This window comes from Heptranchias perlo, chromosome 31 (genome assembly GCF_035084215.1).
Source record: "Heptranchias perlo isolate sHepPer1 chromosome 31, sHepPer1.hap1, whole genome shotgun sequence".
NCBI classification, from domain to species: Eukaryota; Metazoa; Chordata; class Chondrichthyes; order Hexanchiformes; family Hexanchidae; genus Heptranchias; species Heptranchias perlo.
Genome location: NC_090355.1, coordinates 14,282,990 through 14,303,976, shown reverse-complemented (window position 1 = coordinate 14,303,976; position 20,987 = coordinate 14,282,990). Strand labels below are relative to the sequence as shown.

The window sequence follows — 20,987 nt, the reverse complement described above, 5'->3', positions numbered from 1 at the left end:
GGACGGTGGCCTTGACTGGACCTTTGCCTCGCACAAAAAATAAACATGACTGCAAACTGTGTCCACGTGCAGAACAAATGTTTCACTGACTTGTTCTGTGCTTTGTACTTTGAATATTTGAACTTCCCTTTATTGAGTGCACTTTGTCCATTTTGCAGTTGTGTAGATACTTGTCAGTTCAAAGTTTGGTAGCAGGAGAAATAGCTAGCAGCTGTGCCTCGAATACAGGTTGGATTCCACCATTGTTTCTGATTTTTAAAATTATTATTATTAGTGCTCTCCAGTTTTCTCCCTTTTCTTCTTGCTGAACTCTGCTTCCAAGAGTACCTGTCGTCCTCTGGAACCTTACCCAAGTGATCATCCTTCATATGTGAGCCTTAACTGTGACGATAGGTAAGCTATTCATCCATAGAAGGCATCACACCTGAGCCTGATTCCATTCCCACCTGATGTGCACTTTCTCGCAGTGCTCTCTGGTTTATGGTTCCTGGCTGATTTCACCACCCACCTTCCCTGCAAAGCACAGGGATGCTGAGGCCAATCATAGCAACTCAACTGTTAGCCCTGACTGAGATTAGCGAGCATAGTGCAGACCAGGAATAGAGCCTTAGTTTGCATAGCTTAGGGCAACAGCACCAATACTTCTATACACTAAGCCATTGACTGATTTAGGTTGTGAGACTCTAATGCACTTTGTGTCAGTGCATCTATAGATAAGAATGATGCACACAGAGAATTACATTTTCAAATCCTGACCTTGATTGCTAAAGGATTATAGTTGGTGAGTTGAGCCCATACCATCTTCCAGTCCTGATTCATAGGGGGGAATTTTAATCCCCCAGGACGGGCGGGAGAGGGGCGGGTTAAAAATCTAAAAATGGGAATTTGAACGTTTTAACGGAGGTGGGTTGGGGGGGGGGGCGGGGTGCGAGCAACTAACCTGCTCTCCAGGGTCGGGTCTGCAATTTAAATATTTTAATGAGGCTACAATTTTAGGACAGTTTTAAATGTAATGGCTGAAGACTGGGTTTTCCAGGGTTCAGGAAACCTGACAGCTGAAGGGAGGCGAGAATGGCCGGATCCAGCAGGTAAGTGTCTTTCCAGCACTGCTTGTGGGCCAGGAGGAACAGAAGTGCTTCCCCCCGGCCCCCCAAGCTAACCTGCCACGATCAGCCTCCCTTCCCGTGACCTCCAGACCCCGTCCCTCCATGATGGGACACCCTCCCTGCAATTGGACACCTCCCCACCCGATCTCACCCTGGCCCGCGATGTGGTCTCCGGGCCCCCCCCCTTCTCCCTGATCTCCACCCAGCCTGCGATCTTCTCCCCGCACCACCCGCCCCCGAACTACTCACAGCCTGCGATTTACTCACACCCTCCCCCCCCACCTTCGAACTGCTCCCTGGCCTCCCCGATCTCGCACGGTCCCCCTCCCCAATCTTCTCCCTCCCCCCCCCCTCCCCCCTCCCCCCCTCCCCTCCCCCCCTCCCCTCCCCCCCCCCCCTCCTCCCCTCCTCCTCCCCTCCCCCCCTCCCCTCCCCCCCTCCTCCCCTCCTCCTCCCCTCCCCCCCTCCCCTCCCCCCCTCCTCCTCCCCTCCCCCCCCCTCCTCCCCTCCTCCTCCTCCTCCCCTCCCCTCCTCCCCTCCCCCCTCCCCCCCTCCCCTCCCCCCCTCCTCCTCCCCTCCCCCCCTCCCCCCCTCCCCTCCCCCCCTCCTCCTCCCCCCCTCCCCCCCTCCTCCTCCCCCCCTCCCCCTCCCCCCCTCCCCCCCTCCCCTCCCCCCCTCCCCCTCCCCCCCTCCCCCCCTCCCCTCCCCCCCTCCCCTCCCCCCCACCTCCTCCCCTCCCCGGCCCACGATCTTCTCCCTCCCTCTTCTCCGCTCCCCGGCTGCGGCCTGGTGCCGCAGGCCTTCCCGGCCAATAGCCGGAGTCAAAAATTTAAATGAGGTCCTGCATTAATTTGGCATGACCTCCAGGAAACCAGCATTTCCGGGTTTCCCGGCCGCTACACCTCCCCCCTGCCCCCTGTAAATATTGGGGCCTTAATGTAGCTGTTATGCTGCATCATAAGTGTCCCAATGCCTGCTTCCTAGCAAGTAGCACAGAAAGAGAGATTACTCTCGCACTTGTCATCTGTTAGCATTTGCCTGGGATACAAAGAGTGCCTGTTCACCCATTGGTGAAACCATCACCACCAAACAGGAGTGAACAGTCACATGAGGATACTTAACTTATCTCTGCTCTTATTAAATTTGAATTTAAAAAAAAAATTCCCACCACACTGGCGCCATCGTTAGTTGCCAGTTACTTCATAAATAAAATGTTACGGGCATAACAAAAGCAGTTTTTTTTTCTGGAGCTTGTTATTTTAAAGGCTATTCGTGAAACAAAAAGTGAAACTTGTGTGAGGTCATGCATCCATAAAGGAATTAAATATTCAAATTGGAGGCAAAGAAGATTATCTGTTATTTCCTAACTGTGTTGCTCCAGCAGGTAACTTGGGCAAGGCAAACAGAATGGTGGAACTTCTATAGATGCAATCTATGTTTGGTGTACATTTTTTAAAAAGTAGTTAGTAATATATGTGAAAGACTTGATAATAATAAGTCCTGTTAATTGAAATTTGAAAATGCAGCCTGGAGTGTTCCTTCAAAAGCTAACTGAAATCAAACAGGATTAATGGATTCTAACTGGAAATTCATGGCAGGGTTACCCTATTTTTTCATTCATTATTTATTAACTATTGATCTCTTGTAACCTCCAAGCCAACATTTTACAGTGTTATGACGCTCAACTGTAATCATTATGTACTCTTTTTGGTTTAGTTTTGAATCTGTTTAACATTTAAAATCAAAGCTGTATGGATTGCTCATATAATATATTTACATTTTCATTGTGAATGTGGTATTAGTGATAGTCACTCCTCTCATTATTTTCTTGAGGATCAAATGTAAGTCTAGTTTTCCTCATGAACTGTCTGGGGTTTTCAATCAATGATTAGCTCACAAAATATTTTTTTTTAACTTGAAAAATATTACCATGGAGTGAAATGCCCAGATAAATACTTCAGTTCCGATTCCTTTGATGCCCAAGTCAAACACGCTAAAATTCTGAAAAAGAGACACTTAAAGGGACTGTGCCATTTACAGCCTGTCTCAGAAACATTGATAAATCCTACGGATCTGATTCTTCTCTTAGTACAGCAACCCATCCAGTAGTACAAACGTTTTGTTTTTAAACATTAAAAATTGGAACTTCTACTGCATATTTGTGCAAATACTTAAAAAAAATTCAAACATGAAGCATGAATGAGAACATTTGAAATGCCTAGATTATGACTCCAATAAATACTAGAAGAAAATATGCTTACCCGTGCAAATGCAGCCTGATGAGGAAACAGATTTTATTTAATGAGAATTTGCACTTAGAAGTATTTTTCATTTTTTTGTTGTTTTCTGTTCAGAAATCAGTTATTTCTGCATGTACTGTGTCTTCCTTTTGGTTTGCGTGAATCAATCAGCTCACTGATATGAAGCCTTGTTTCATAAATTCATTTGTAGCACTCATTTTCTAACTTGTGAAATTCTTTTTCCAGTTACCGGATTCATTATAAGGATATGTACAATTTGTTGCGTATTATCTCGCCACCTCTTGGCTTAGGAAAGAACTGCCCACATAGATTGGCCTATAAGGTTTGGAATTAAACTGATAAGCAGAGTATCCAAAAAGCCCCAACTGTCTGCACCTGAATAGGAATGATTGACCTGGCCATCTTGTTCCATTCACTCCAATATTTGGCTTTTATAAGTTTGCTAGAAATTTCTTGGCATGCTGGCTTGAACTATCTTCTATTAAAGAAAGCCATCATTTTACATGCTTTGACCATTTACTAAACTGTCAATCATTCCTTATTGAAACAGGGATTAGGGAGCCTAGATTTGATTGCAAGAAGGCACATTCCCATGCAAAGCCTGTATTTGCACTGGAAAATCTTGCATCTCCATTTTGCAATCTAATTAACCTGGATTTCTGTTTTTTTTTCCTTTCTGTTTCTGTTCCCTTTTTGTTTTGTTTTTTTGCTTTTGCCTCACTTCTTTTCCAAAGTGGGCGCATCACTTACAATGACATGTATGAGATGCTGAGACACATGTGTCCACCCTTAGGCCTGGGAAAGAAATGTCCTGCAAGAGTCGCCTACAAGGTAGCATATAAACCAAGTATACACAAACCAATCTTGTGTGTCAAATCCAAATCTGTGTTTTACTGTGAGTGCTGTTATATTTATGTAACTGTTGTTCACACTGTTCCATTTTGCATTCAAAGGTCACATTCTCAATGATGTTTAGACTTCCATCTGTGTTTTATCAGATTGAAAAGTATGTTTAGAGTTAATTGAGAGTGATATTGTTACTAAATTACTTTCTAGACACCTCCATAGGCTTTCTATTTCTATTGAGTTTCAAGCCCTAATTTACTAATGAGTTCCAATAGAAGATGCTTAGTTAAAATGGAAGTGCTTTTTTATTCCAAGTATTGTCTCTGAACCTCGTTACCCCTTGAAATTGGTGGCTCTTTAATGGAGGTAATCCAATTGCACTGCATCTTTTTTTTAAGTGTTAATGCTCGGTATCATGCACCAAAAGAAAATAGTTTCAATAACGGAAACATGTTAGCAGCATAAGACCTACAACAAGAGGCAAGCACAACATCCTCTCTCTAACAGTTCAAGTCGTGTATGGTTTCTGATAATAGTGTTGTGCTGCACTCCAGAGCTTCTTAAAATAAATACTAAAGGAGCCAAAAGTAATGAGATACTTTCCCCTTACCTTTGCATATTTTCGTAGTATTGGTTAAAATGAAATAAAGAGGAGCAGAGGTACTAAAGACTCGTATGTGTGTTAATTCGAGTGTCTGGTATCCAAAGTTTTCATGTCTCAAGTCACTTTTCTTTCATGTCTCAAGTGCCACTTTTGTGCATTTTCTTTGGCAGTGCGACTTCACAAAACCAACCATAATAAATTTAATTACCTGTTTGGTTGTAAAAACCACTTAAACACGTTGATTTCTGAAACATAAAGTTTTCCAAAAACCAATCAGCTCAAAAAGTGAAAGAGGGAGTTGGAGACAAACAGACAGAATGAAAGAAAACCTGGGAGAGCTATACCGAGAGAAAGAGGGAAGCAGAAAGAGTAGAAGACAAACAGTCTTCAACGAGAGGTCGCTAGAAATAGAGAGTGGGATACAATTGGAGATACAGTTACAGAAGGAGAGACATAGAAATGTTGATTTTCTTTATCCCCATGAGCAAAACTATGGAAGATCAAAAAGTTTTTGATAAATCAACAATAAAGATTTTTCTTGATAATTGTGTGATACATATTCACTCGTTTCCATCAGAATTGAATTGTTTGTGAATAAATTTAGCTATTTATTTACAGTTTCTACAGTTACTAAATATAACAGCACCTTTTAGTTTAGAACTTGTAGATGTGCAGTGGAACATTGTAATTGTATATAGTTTGTACTACTCTGTAAAGTGATTTTTTTTTAGATTTAATTAACAATTTGTATTGAACATTACATTGTTACGAAGACCTTTTTCTTTATTTTACTTCTGTCCTCTTACTGTTTGCAAGAAGATCTTGCTTTAAATCTTGTTGTCTGGCAAAAGCTTAAAATCTGCTTTTTAAAAAAAAAATCAATTGTGACTCTAAAGTTTGTTCTCTCTTTCTTCTGTAATTGAATATTGGTCTGTCAGGTCTTCCATGGTCTCTCTTCAGAATAGCAGGACAAAATCCCTGTACAGTTCATGTGCCGTTGCATTCCAGCATGTACTAAATTGCTAGTCTTTTGAACTGCATGCCTGTCTCACCCTATTGGGGAGCACTTCATCTGCCTGCTGATTGCTATGAATTTCTCTCTCTCTCTCTCTGTCGCTAACTTCTCTCCCTCTCGAATGGATTCACACTGACTCTATTTCAGTACGTTCTTCTTTGCATCGTGTTGTATTCAGACTAAAGAATGCTCACCTGTGTTAACTCCTGGTCTGCTGACTGACAGGTACAGTGTCGTGGCATCGCAAACTCCTGCCTCCGTTGCAGAATTTGTGAACAAACCTTCTGATTGTAGGGTCCTAAAATTCAGGAGCATTATAATCAGATATTTTACTGTCAGAAAATGACGCCTGTATTAGATTGTTGTTTGAAAATGATTTCCAACAATAATCTCATTTGTCCTATTCGGCCACCTGTTGGATTAGATACAGGAATTACCACAAGTACAATGATTATCGGTAATCATACTGAGGTCCTTTTGGGCCACAAAAACAGTCAGATGTGTGGTTGAATAATAAAAAGCCGTCCAGCATATAGAACTTGCCAGTTGCCACTTTGACTTTTGAAGACTCGAAGCCCCAGAAAAGTACCAGATTGAACCAAATCTAAATTTTTAAATACCAGTTTTATACGTTTTCTAAGCTGCTCTTGTGCAAAGTAGGAACATGTTTTTGCATCATTTTCCTAGCTCTCTGGAGTCTGCACATCTTAGAAGAGGTTTGACACCAGTTGCGTCAGCAGATAAAGAGATGAACATTGTTGAAAGTGTAGCTTACCACTTGCATTGTCTTTGGACTGTGCTCAGTGCAGAAATCCCCACTAATTACGCCCTTGTTGCTATTTGTTCACAGCGGCTTGTAAGAATGAACATGCCGATTGCTGAAGACGGCTCTGTGCATTTCACATCTACCCTGATGGCATTGATTAGAACAGCTCTCGATGTCAAAATTGCTGGAGGTGAGTGGACAGGTCATATCATCACTCTTGCATGCAATAGCTGTGTAGCAGAATAGGCATTAAAGCTGGAGTGGAAGGATTATCTCAAAGGGCCTTGTTTACCTTTCCAAGCATTCAGATAGCGTATTCTGTTGGAGGACTTCATTACAGTGCTTGTTATTGCAATATTAGAATGCATATTATAAATCATTCCATTATTCTTGTCTACTTACTAAACATAATTCCACTCAGGATAGTTTATAACAGATGCCAAATGGTGCAATATGTATTTTTAAAAGAGAAGGGCAAAAGATGGGGCTGAATTTTCCTCTGGGCCAGGTTTGCTGCCAAAGGAGGGTCAAGGCCCATTTCCCATCATTTTCCACTGCCATTCTGCCCAAAAATCCAACCCATACTGTCAGATGATTTTGAAGAGAAAATCTCTGCTAACTGTTTTTGTGGCTTTTTATTAAACTGCTATTAACCTATTCACTTGCCTAATGGGGTTTCTGCTGGTATTTTTGTTAAGCTGGGTAATTGATGCTGATGTGTGTCATGATCATCACCTATATCAAACATGAATAAGCCTATGTATAGGTTTGTGTCAAGCAGTGGTTTATGAAAGGTTTGCACATCAGGGTGGAAGCACTCTTCTTGGAGGTGGTAATGAAAATCATCTCAACTCATCCTTCTGTGTTACCAGTACCTTTAGGCTAATTAAATCTAAGAAATAGGACACTGCTACGAGTGCAACATCCTGTGTTTATTTTACCATTTATGGAAACAATGTTAGTAAATAACAGAACTCAGTTTGGATGACAATCTTCAGACTATAGGTACGGTAGTGTAGTGGTTATGTTACTGGTCAAGTAATCCAGAGGCCTGGATAAATAATCCAGAGAGAGTGTTTTTCAAATTCCACTATGAGCAGTTTTAGAATTTGAATTCAGTTTTTAAAAATTCTGTAAATAACAAGGTGGTATCAGTAAAATGACCATGAAGCTGTAGGACCGTTGTAAAAACCCAATTGTTTCACTAAAGTCCTATAGGGAAGGGGTCCTTACCTGGTTTGGTTTTATATGTGACTCCAGTCTCTCATCAACATGGTTCACTCTTAAACTGCCCTCTGAAATGGCCTAATATCTCCAGGGATGGACAATAAATGCCAGCACTGCTCATATCCTGAGAATGAATAATAAAAAAAACTATGGTGTAACAAACAGGGAGCTGAATGACAAGACCTATGCATTAAAGACCATAAGCTAAGCCTGTGATTTTACATTACCTCAACTTCAAATTTTTGGGTGTGATTCTCAACTGTGAATTAGTCATAGGAAGTGAACATACATCATGCAAAAAAAAAACCTAAACAAAGTTGGATCACTGCAAAAACAAACCCTGTGCTTTCATTGTGGCAGAAAAACAAAGTGTTGGCATATAAGAGTGCACTGGTGTATGGCAACCCTGACTATAGAAGTATAGCATCTTCATTAGTTTCTCAACAAAGAATGAACACGCACACGCGCGCGCACGCACACACACACACACACACACACACACGAAAGGAATAGGTCACAATCTCTTGATCTACTGCTCTATACAGTATGCGACATCACACCGTCCGATGCAACACTGCCAATCACCCGAAAAATTCAGTAAGAGTACAAGATAAACAGTGAATTCTTGTTTCTACAGTTTGGAAGTGAAGAGGACAAGCAGTTTATATCATTGCCAAGCATTCCCACAACAGTGGAACTCCATTTCAGAGATAACAACAAACTTTGTTTTCTATAGGACTTCTTACATACAGTGTTTCACTACTCTTTACAATGAGAACAAAAGGTAGATGCTGAGCAGGAGGCAAAAAAGGATATCATCAAAGGCTACAAATGGGGGACGTGGGACCAAAGAAGAGTTTTTGCATAACATTTGAAAGTGGAGCGGGAGGTGGCAATGCTAAGGGACTGAGGTAGGGAATTCTAGATGCCAGGGACATAATGACTGAAAGAGTAGCCAACAGTGGGGAGCTGAGGAAGAAAAAAACAAGCATTAATCTGGTTTTGGAGGAGCAAAGAATGCAGAAATATATGGATAGAGCAGATCCATGAGGTAGAATGAAGGCAAGGTAGTCAAACAATTTGATAACAGGGATAAGTATCTTGAAGCCATTTTGCTGGACTCAGGGTGCTGGTGGAGCTTAGCAAGGTTGGGGCTGATGAGAATGCAGGACATTGTGTGGGGAGGAATGAATTATAATTTGTTGAAGGTTGGACGCGGAGAGGTCAGCTGTTATTAAAGTTAAGCCTGGAGGTGCTAAATGTGTAGATTAGGGTTTCAGCAGCAGAGGGTAAGAGAATAGGGGTGGAGGTGGGTAATATTGCAGAGGTGGAAGAAGGCAGCCTTGGTGATGGAATGGATTTGAGGAAGGAAGTTCAGTATGGGGTCAAACAGAACACCAAAGTGCCACACCTCCATAAACAGACTCAGTAGTTGACAGCTTCAAGGCCAGAGGCACATAGGTGCTGGTTGGGGCTGAAGCAGATGGCATTGTTTTGCCAACAATATTGAAGGAAATGTCAACTCATCCTGGTTTTGATATTGGCCAGGCAGTTAGAGAGCATAGTAGCAGCCAGGGGGTCAATGAAGAAATTGAGAGAAGATAGTTTATGACATGGATTTGACCAATACAATGAGTTGAGTAATGTTAGGCATTTTGTTTGATCTTGGTAAGTGTAATTATTCCTATTGTGCCTTTGTGTGTTCCATAAATACCATTTAAATTAAGTCTTTATGGTTCAAGGTAGCTAAATGCTTTACTCTTGCTCCAGTGGGCATCTGTCTTAGTAAAACATTAGGCTTGTTGCATTGCATGTCTAATTGGCATTATGATACAGGCAATAACAGACAAAGCAATTACTGAATGTCATTACACACGTTGTCCTACAAAAGGCAGCACCATCGCCTACCTTCCACATATCCAAGAGTTTCGGCATCCCAATTACTGGCTTCCTAAGGATCTCAGTCGCTCTACGAATCTAGCAAAGTTCATGATGCTCATTAAGGACTGGATAAGCTTTAATGACGGCAAATATTTAGGTCACGATGCATTGACTTTTGGGTTGGGAGCTAGATAAATGATCGATAAATTTGATAGATATTGAAAAGACTATCAGTTGGCATGCTGGCTTATTGTGCTGGGAAGAATATAAAGTGCAGTTGGGGGAAAAACATGTAAACCATGTTAAACAATCATTTGAATACACCAATATAATGAAGTCTCAATCATACCAGCTGCAACCTACAATTATTGATGTAAGTCCGATTACTGAGTTCTTCTATGATCCTGCTGCCTTTGTTCATTCCACAATGGCCCAGCAGTGCACACTACATGAATTTCCTGCTTTTTATAAACTACTCCCTTCAAGTGATGCAGGCTAAGAGTCCAGCTGTATGTTAACTTTGTTAGGATCTATCGCTGCAATGTCCGGGTCACGACACATCCAACCTTGACTTGTTGTTGCAGTCATCTGTGGTATATTTTTCTCCATTTGCAAATTTTAGCCAAAAAAAGCAAGTTAAAAAGCAATGTTTCCTGCTTTAAAGTCACAATTGCTTAATTCGAATTAGCTGTTGATTCAATTTTTTTAAGAGCAGAAAATGCCTCCTGTACTGTTTTATTTACATTTCTTAATTCCAATTACTGGATAATTTGGTTTTTTTTGAGAAAAAAATGACTTTGAATTAACAGAAGTATGTACTTTTTCACTAAAATTAATGAATGGAGGAAAATTTCACCCAGGACACTGAAATGATGAATTGTGACATGTTTTTCTAACTTTCAAAAGCATTTTGCATTTAAATTCTTGCAATTTAAAAAAGAACGGTATGGAAGGGTGGATCTAGGGTGCAGATTTAGAGAGGGGAATTTTCTGAAAGTTCCTCAATTCAGCCACAGGGGAAAAGTGCTGAGACCACCTCTGAACTGAGTGGTTGCACAATCCCATCGGCCGATATCTGATGGAAGGTGGTCCAGCCACCTTCTTAACCAGGAAATGGTCGATGGGAGGAAAGAAAATAAACATATTTTTTGTCTATGCTTTACTAATATGCAGCACACTATACAGAGCGAGTACAGTTATGACAGATAGGGAGATCTGTCATATTTCAAATCATAAAAAGAAACTAAAGTTTTAATATTAATGGGATTTTTTTGACCCAGACTGCCCACTTTATTGCTTTTAAATTTCTAAAGATGAAAAACAACTGACTATCCCATCATTTCTTTTCTAACAGAAATGTCACTGGTAGCAAATGGCTAAGTAGAGCTCAATGTATGCATTTGGGTATGAGTGCAAAACATAGGGTAAAAAAAGGCTTCCACACACTTTCTTAGGAGAGAGCTCTCCTCCAGTACTGTGCCCTTTCACATGTCTTATTACTTGTGAAACCAAAGATTTCAATATTTTAAAAAAATTAGAATGTATGCTGCTGACTGCCTCAGTCAACCAAAAATTATATGGCTATTAGCAACCATTAATGGTATTTAAGTAATAGAAAATATTGAAATATCAGATCTTGAATTGCCTGGAGGGGAGTGAGCCGTTCTTATCATTGTAAATGGAGCAGACTTTGTCGTCTGCTGCAAAGGAGCGAAGATTGAAAATCTGATTGCTGCAGTCTCAACACAGCCTGGCCGCATTACAGCATAGAGAATGATAAAATCAGACCTGTAAAGTGCTCTAAAAGCTCACTGTTCAAGTGGAAGCTGATTAGATGCAAACAAGAAAAATCTGTGGACCGTTCGACACCAACTGGTCAATTCAAAAAGCCCAGAAGAGAACAAAATGCCACATAAATGAAACTGATAGAATGTAAAAACAGACAGACTTAAGAATTATGTAGAATGTTTTAAAGCTTCAGAAGACAATTCTAAATGTTCTTCAATTCTTAATACTGCATTCCCTCTCTCTGAAAAAAGTCACAGTGGAATTTTTAATATGGGGTAAGCATGACATTTTTAATCAGGAGTGACATATGTAAATTGCACTTTTTAGTCTGAAGGGGCATTGCTGGAGTTTATGACCCAATTTATATGAAGTCATAGTATGGTGTCAACAAATGGTGATGACATCGATATAACATGCAATGTCAAAAGGAGGTTTAATCCCCATTTTGACATAATTATTGGGCAATGTGTTGACAAATCTCAAAGTATTAGCTAAACAATTTTTCAAAATCTGTCATTGAAAAATTAAATGGCTGCTTGCCATTGATTTGCTAATGGAAAACCATGGAAACTAGCAAATAGAATTGTGTGTGTGACAGGGAAGGATTCTGACTGTACACACGTACCATTTTCTGAGATACGTTGACAATATTTTTGTAAAGGGTTAGAATATCAAAGTAATCTGTTTAACATCACATATGAATGAGGTCAGTATGAAGGGTGTATCAATACTTTCCGACAACAGAACAAAGTCTTAAGCTGGAATTTTGTTAGAGAGAATTTAAGAGTACAGGCATTTCCTCATACAGGCAAATGTCATTTTTCGCTTCTGCTCAAACCTTTTAAGTTCAGAAGTGATTGAAGATTCAGGTAACATTATGTTGCACTTTTTCATTTATTTCATGAATGTACTAAATCAAGGACTAATTTATGGTCCTCAGAATTAACTCAGTTTCATAATATTCAGTATTAAAATTTTATAGAAAATAATTTGTGCATATTTTGAAAAATGAACCCACCACGAGGAAACTAAATTAGAGATTTTGCCTTTCTGCATTTCAGGAATGCCTGTAATAATTCTCTGTAAAGGCCTTCTCCAGTTTAATTTTTAAACTGATTGTTTTAAAACTAAGAATCCATTATGGTAATCTTAATTGGGTTTTTCGGATTCAGGCTATTTATCTGATTTAATGAGGCTGTTGCACCTAAAGCTGACGTTTTAGTCTCAAGTCATGTGCTTCCAATCCATCCTGCTAGTCAACAGTATCACTGTCTAGCCAACTGTTCCCAATGCATTCTGTTACTCACCAGTATTGATGCCTAGCCAGGCAATCTTGAGCCTTGAGATGGGAGTGTAGTTACTCCCACATATCTGCCATTTCTTAAAACACACACGGTTGTCAATGATTGATGTGTGACACTATCTACTTTAATGGATTCAAGATTGAGATGTAATCACTAAACTTTTATTCAAAAGAAGGACCTTGCATTTCCATAGCGCCTTTCATGACCTCAGGACGCCCCAAAGTGCTTTATAGCCAATGAAATGTAGTCACTGTTGTAATGTAGGGAAATATAGCAGCCAATCTGCACACAGCCAGGTCAATCAAGCAACAATGAGATAAGTGACCAGATAATCTGTTTTAGGTCTGTTGTTTGAAGGATAAGTATTGGCCAGGACACTGGCAAATCTCCCCTGTTCTTCTTCAAAAAGTGCAATTGGTTCTTGTACGTCCACCTGAGATAGCAGACGGGGCCTCGGTTTAACATCTCATCTGAAAAACGACACCTCCAACAGTGCAGCACTCCCTCAGTACTGCAATGAAGTGTCAACCTAAATTATGTGCTCAAGTCTCGGGCTTGAACCATTAAGTAGTTAAATAAATTGTTTCACGACAAATAATATAGACACCACGTACAATGAAAGATTAACATTGTCCTAATCAGCTCGTCTTCCAGTTGATTACATTTCTTAAAGCAAATGAGTTATCCAAAGGGAAAGAACCCTTCTTCCTATCTTTACTAATTCTGTCTCTAGTACTAAACTGATCTATACACCAAGCTTCCGTTACAATAGCACATTCTCATGCTCATAGGTGGGAAGAGAATGTTTTCCTTTGGTCCCTCTGGGTTTATCTTTACAGTTGTGATCTGAAAATGCATGTCATTCGAAGTCTTTTATTTCCCTGACCAGTCCATTTGGGAATCCGTCCATGCTTTTCTTGTGATTTGCAGATGAATGCATCATGTTCTTTTTTCAGTGGCATTTAGGGAATATCCAGCCATCGGTTGGTTTTTGTGCTGTCCATATTGCAGTTATGCAACTCACATTTGGTTTAAATGAATTTAAGGTGATCCAAATCCAAGTCAATTCAATCTGAATGCCCATCCTCATGAATGGGAATGAGTGACTCCTGGGGTGTGTTTTAGATGTGTCTCTCCATAATAATCTCAGTGATATCAAGGGCCTCACTACAGGAATGTGACATGCTACCCTGGAAATGAGGGATCTGTTTCCTGTCTTAATGAATTATGGCATACATCAGTAATAATCACACATCATACAAGAAGAACGGGTTCTTTTTGATTTTATCACCATGCCAATTTGCATTATCTTTTCTGGAACACATCTCTTCCTGTGTTTTTTTCCAATTGATTCAAGGCCTCCTGTGTTAACCAGTACAGCTACTGCTCAGACAGGCTGGGCACTGATGTCATCTATCCCACTTCCTGTAAATACTCAGTAATGTGAGATGCTTATAGACATCTGCTTTCCTTGGCTGTGCAACTTGTCAATCAGTGAGTTATTCAGCATTACTCGGACTGGAACAGAACTGTAGTGACACTATGCTTCTTCTGATAGATGATGTAATTCACAGTGGATTTCTTCAGATAAAGCCTGGAACCTATTACACCATAGACAGGCTTTTAATGGGCTTTACCAGTCACATCAACATAGAACCAAATGGGTTTCATGCTGAAGTAGCACTGAAGCAGGATTCATTGTACTGATTTTTTAATATATGTATATATTTCTGGCAGTCATTCTTGAGAACCCTGTTTGATTAACTATTGAGACCAAAATGGTGAGATCACACTGCCAAAATGAGTGATCTCGCGATACCATCTCAGCACTGTATAATATTTGTTGGACATTTAAGTAGAGCAACATAATCCCAATGAAAGCGATATTTCAAGAAGCTCAGTTAGTACGACTCATATGGAAAAATTGGCATTATAATTTTAGTAAATGGCTTTCAGTGCTGTTGTGAATTTATGCACCTGAGAATCAGTTGTCTTCACAGTTGTGAGATGAAGCAGTGGAGGGTTCTACATATCCAAGAGCTTGATTTCTCTGACAGCAGAAGTGGGGTAAAGGGATTATCTATTTTCTGGCAGTCAGGGAAACAAGCTGTCCAAAGTGTATATTTGCATTGAAATCTAAAGGTGTCCAAACTCATCTCTTATTTTTGTAAGATTTAGGAATTGTTAATTCAAATGGCTGTCAGAGTTTTGCCATATTTTGCTGAGGTTCATCTTGAAAGTTTTATCTGCACCACCAGGAGATTAAGGAAATTGGTTATCATGGGATCATAGAATCATACAGCACTGAAGGAGGCCATTCAGCCCATCGTGCCTGTGCTGGCTCTTTGAAAGAGCTATCCAATTTGTCCCACTCCCCCTCTCTTTTCCCAGAGCAAGTATATATCCAATTCCCTTTTGAAAGTTACCATTGAATCTGCTTCCACCACCCTTTCAGACAGTGCATTCCAGTTCATGATTCTCGAGGGTAGTGTTCATGACTGAACTAATTGTAGGTGGTCTGGGGAATAAATGGGGTAAAATGGTAGCTATTAAAATGGCAGGCTTTAAAACGGAATTAAATCAAGTTCACAACAATCTAGTAAATTGATTTTGTTCCTCTTTAGTTTATATCTAGAAGTTTAACTGTTTTCTAACAGCATCAGGAGGAAGAACTGTGTAAAATGTTTTGTTTTGAGTAGCTGCAGTCCACTTTGGGGTTCGGTTTATTGTGTCCTCGTTTGTTTTTTTCAGTAACACAAGTTTTTTTTAAATCCAAAAGTTGAATTAATAACTGTAAAAGAAATTCTGTAAGATACATAGAATAGTCAAATGGTGCTTTAGATATTTTGTAAATACTAGGAGACTTACTTTACTATGCCATAATAGGCATCAATTATGATAGCCTGAGAAAGCAGCTGGAATGTGGGTATATATTTTAAGATTGGTCCTGTATTGAGTTATTTTCACATTTTATTTTTAGAGGAAGAAGACTGTCCCTGTTCACCATTTGCAGGGAGTAAATTGTATTTATACTTCGACACTAATGAGGCATGCATGCTCTTTCACAATCTCCTATCTCTCTTCCATCATTTGCCTGTATTTTTCCCCCACTATGTTTACTCTTATCATGGACATTCTTGAGTTGAAAAGAAGTCCTTTTGATTCCAGGGGTTATCTGTTTATCTGAGCTAATTTTGCTCTGTCCCAAGTATGTAGTGTCACAATATTTCTCCTATTGATCTGCTTGTCCAAAGGATTGTTTTCTTAATGCTGTGTCAGGGTAGATATGCAATGAATGGACAAAAATGTTGGCGCATGTTGCTTCACAGTGTTAACCCTATGGGCTCAGGCCTTTGCAGTTAGCCTTGCACACATGGTGAACACCAATACAGCTGCCGTTTGCCTGGATGTAGATCAGAACGGGTACAGAACAATAATTTCTATATATTCTGGACCAGGAGCAGAGTCTGACTGTGCCTGTCTTCTCCTGTAGGAGGCGCATACCAGCAGCAATGTGATGCGGAGCTTCGGAAGGAAATTACTGCTGTTTGGCCAAACCTGTCTCAGAAAATTCTGGATATACTGGTGCCTCCACATAGACGTGAGTACTCTTCCCATGTCTAGAGAGTTTGGTTTGCCTAAAGGACATAAAATGGCATCAGTAGTGCTTGTTGGGTCAATCATTTTTATGACATGATTTTCAATTGATATGTACAATTGCTCAATCTCAAAAATACAAACATGTATTAATATTAGCTGAAGTAGCTAGATTCCATTTAATGTTATTGTAGTATGCAGGGAGATGATCTGTTATTCTATTATTAAGAACTTAGATGAAGAGTCTGGGCCCATAGTGCAGGACAGCACTGAGGATGAAAAGGAAAAGACAATGGAAATAAATTAAGAAGTAGTAATTTGGTGACACTCAAACTTGGGTTTTAAAAGCCTGTACATTGTGTAAGAAAGGGAATGCTGAGGTAGGTAAGCAATTCCACAGTTTTGAGGCCCTGTAAAGGAATGGGTGATCAGAGACTTCAGTACAGCTTGGATACAGGGAGGAGGAAGACCATGTAGGATGGTGTGCTTAGGCCTCAGGAGGAACACAAGAGGAAAGCTTAGAGTAACGATAACCATAATAGTAGCATAAAACAGAGAGAGAGCCAGGAAAGGTTCTAAATGGGGGAGAAGTTGGGAGCTTTTTGTGCCTTTGTTTATTCTTGTTGATCATTTTGAACCTTTGGTTGAGATGGAGGTATTATTTCCCCTTCCATCCTGCTGCTTGCTCTCTGAGAGCAGTCAGTTTTTGCTCTATGTGTTTGCAGCACCTTGGGATATTGAGTAGCATTTTCTAAAATTGTTGGGTGTCAAGTAGCAAACTCCAGAAAGCAACACAGAATGGTGTAAAATACTAAGTAAAGAAACTCCAGGTTACATGCAATTACACTCTTCATTTACTTAAGATCAGCAATGATAAATAGAGAACACCATAATTGGAGCTGTTGAGTAGTATGTTTAATCTTTGAATGAAGGAGGCCACATAACTGATGAGTGACTAAATTAAGAGCGAGTTATTTGATTTATGATTTGAATATGAGTTGCATGGTGTTCGTCTGTAGCATTCTATTTATAAAAAGGACATTTGCGATTTTTTGTTTTTAACATTACGGCAAATGGTATTTTAACCCAAAAGATCTAGGAAGCCAAGAATTACAGAGCAGAAGATGCCTTCACCCCCAGTGGTACATGTCTGCAACTGAGGGCTAAAGCTGTTGTCCTAGAAATTCCACCATTTATACCAGAATTGCACTTGAATCAAGTTAAAAGAGGGGACGTTACCCACATGACTTGCCAAACCAGGAAGTGGTTGAGTTTACAGGCTTTGAATGCCCACAAACGGTGTCTGAAATATCAGCTTTGACTGAATTGTTTTAAAAATTCCTTCCTCAACTGTGCAGCTATGAAAGGATTCCACAAGCTGCCTTTCAGGATTTCTGGCAGGGAAATCTTATGTTTCCCACCCTTCTGCCACAGAGCCCTTATGGTATTCCCATATATGTCCTTATAATGGAGGCAGAACAGAAGCTGGAGGAAAATAAGTGACTGAGGCACGTAGGATAAGGCTATACCAAAGGAGAAGACCACCAACTGGGAGGCAACCTTCCTCCAGAATCTATAGACCGCACCGCTCCCATAATGATGTCCCAGAGGATGTCTGATTAGGCAAGCAACAGTTCAATAAGAAAACATGGAATGAACTCTGTCTCTCATTGCAAATTCACATCCAAATATCCTCACAATCTCAAAAACCAAAGAACAGACTAACTTCACAACACTGGACCTCATATCATTGTGGTTTTACTGTGCACTTACATATTTGCTTCTTATTACCACCATGTCTATTGTTGCTGCCTCTCTGTGCTGTTGAATACATTGACTGGTTTGGAGATCCCACTGTCTTGGGGGTCGGGTGGGTGGGGGGAGGTCATGAATTCAGATGTTCGTGATGCCACCACTCACTCCAGGTAGTATTTTGTTAAATCTTTCTTGGAAATTGTCACAAAGGATGTCATTGAACTTCCCCTTGACCCCTGCCATCTGTTTCAGGTTTTCCGAGATGGTTCTCAATGCCTTGTCTGCATGGTATGCTCATCTAGCATCTTTTTAGAGCAGACTCGGGAGCCAGGGCTGGCTTCTGCGGAACCTCCAACACCCCACTGTCAGATCCCACTTTCACCTCTGTTTCCTCTGACACTGTGAGGGTAATGAATGAAAGAGTGTCATACGTACAAAGAAACTTCTTCCTGTGCTGAAAAGGAGTCCAGGTGTTTAAGAACGTGGCACTGACTGGCACAGTTACTTCCCTTCACAAAGTGTGCATCACGCTCTTGCAGGTCTCCGTATCTTTATTATGAGGACATGTAGGTCAGAATCTGTGAAGTTTTCTACTCATTTCTATAATCTGTTTGCAGTCCTTGTTGCCCAGATTGCCTGTTTCTCCAGCCTAGCCTTTGCCCTATTAAGCAGGTGGACCAGGTCTCTGCCTCTCATTCAGGTATTTCCTGGATCCCATTGTGCAGCTCTCTCACTCCTTCAACCCCCACCTCCCTCGTGTTAATTGTATCCATGTGATTTATATCAATTCGTGTTAATTGTATTCAGGTGGTGAATATCAATTGGCAACACTCTTGTATCCATTTATAATAGAGCTGATCGAGGGTGTGATGGTGGGTGTAAGGTGGAGCTCTGTGAATAAAGGCTTGGAAGCAACTGAAGACTAGGCTCTCATATTCTATTCTTCACCACCTGGCTATCCAATTTATAACACCTCCCTCCTCCCTCACTCTACTCCTCTCCTGGATATTTTTCAATATCCTCCTACCAGCCAGTTAATACCAATTAGAGGCTTAAGTGCTGCCCTGCACTATTTCCTGCTCCCTCCCCCAATATGCAAGGGATTCCTGTATTTGTGTGGTAATTTCCTGTGTTAGGGTCTTCACTCTGTTTTAGTGTAGTTCAGTTTGTAATTGGAGAATCATCCAAATGTTTTGCTTTCGACAATGCTCAGGAGTGAGGGGTTCAGTTGATTACAAACAGTAGTGTGTTATCAGCATACAGGGATACTTCTTAAGCTGCAGAATTTCGAAACTGTTTATTAAAAATATCTGAACGCAAGTTCGTATAATTGCTGATTTTCCTCTTTGCAGTGGTTAAAACCTGAGAGGGCAGCAGTCCTACTGAAAGGATCATATTAGATGGCAATAGAAGTAAAAGTTGCAATTAATCCTTGAAAATAATGAAAGGATGAGACAGAGTAGAAAGAAGCAGACTGTTTCCAGTAATTGAGGGGACTAAAATGAGTGGTCATAGATAAAAGATTAAATGTAAGAGATTTTGAACAGAGAGCAAGAGAAACTTCTTGACACAAAGTTGTGAGGCTGTGGAATTCACTCCTAGGGTTAGTTGTTGAGGCAGAAACTATGTCAACATTCAAGATAAGATTGGATAGGTGGATGAAGGAAAAGGGGCTAAAGGGATATGGGAACAGGGTGGGTAAATGTGATCAGAACCATTTGCTCGCGTGAAGGGTAAATGCCGACATTGACTGTTTGGGCCGAATGGCTTGTTTCTGTTGTAAGTTCGATGTGTTATACAAAGAGGTGTTTGTATATATGAGATTTATTTATATTGTGGCAGTCCACATTTTGAATTTCAAAAATGGCACTAAAAACACCTTTTAAAAAAAATACAAATGAGAAAATTGGTAATTGAGAAATTATGTGAAATGTGTACAATACTGTTAAACTACATGGTATTGCTAATTGTTTTAATGATTTGGAACTTGCAGTTAGACTTGATAAATCTGGACTATTTCCCATCATCTGAGAAGAGTCTATTTACATAGTGACTAATCCCTGCCCTGATGACTCGGTTGCTGAAAAAACACGACACAGTGCATAACTAAACCATATGGACCAAGAAGGTCCCAGATTCAATCCTTGGTCTGCACTGAACAAGCTGATCTCAGTCAGGGCTGGAGTTGAGGTCCGACAAGTGTCCTCATTGCTGCTGGGCCAGGGTTACTGCTCCTCATTGCCATCCACTGGCCTTTACTGGATAGTTTATACGTGTGGATGTTGAGTAAAGACAGGATTGGGCTCAGCTGTGAACGTCCTACGATTGTTGACAGTTGCTTGCTAGACTCGAGAGTAAGGATTGGCCACTGGTTCTGGAGTTTGCCCAGTGCTTGTGGAATTTTACCACAGCAATAGTCAACATCTTAGAGAGAGAAGATGGGGAAAATTGGATGGGGGGGAAGAAACACTTCAAAAGAAAAATTAATTACTTTTCATTAGTAATGATGTAAGCTTTTGATGGACTAATTTGTATGTGTATATATATAGATATAGATATATCTATATATATATATATATATATATCGAAAAAGATCTGTGCCCAATCTTTTTAGAATTCTCTTATGTTGAAATGTTAAATTGAACTGGAAGGGGCTGGTGGAAAAATCACAGCATTCTGTCTCTGACATTGAGCTCCAAATGGCCTGTTACATCACAGGCCATTTGGAGCCAAATCATGGAGACAAGTGGAGTGCAGTGTGGACATACTGTACTCCAGCCAGCCGCATCATCTGAAAATGCTCCATGCTGAGTTACAGGCTAGGCATCTTTCTGAAG

General features: G+C 40.3%; 1 protein-coding gene across 1 annotated transcript in view; it reads left to right on the top strand.

Annotated features, from left to right (window-relative positions):
* The window catches only part of cacna1ba (calcium channel, voltage-dependent, N type, alpha 1B subunit, a), a 518,974-nt gene that overhangs the window by 471,200 nt on the left and 26,787 nt on the right, over positions 1-20,987 (top strand). Inside the window, exons 39-41 of the mRNA XM_067969602.1 lie at positions 4,102-4,198; positions 6,683-6,788; positions 16,292-16,399. Of these exons, the coding sequence (XP_067825703.1) occupies positions 4,102-4,198; positions 6,683-6,788; positions 16,292-16,399 (311 nt within the window). The remainder of the gene's footprint in view (positions 1-4,101; positions 4,199-6,682; positions 6,789-16,291; positions 16,400-20,987) is intronic.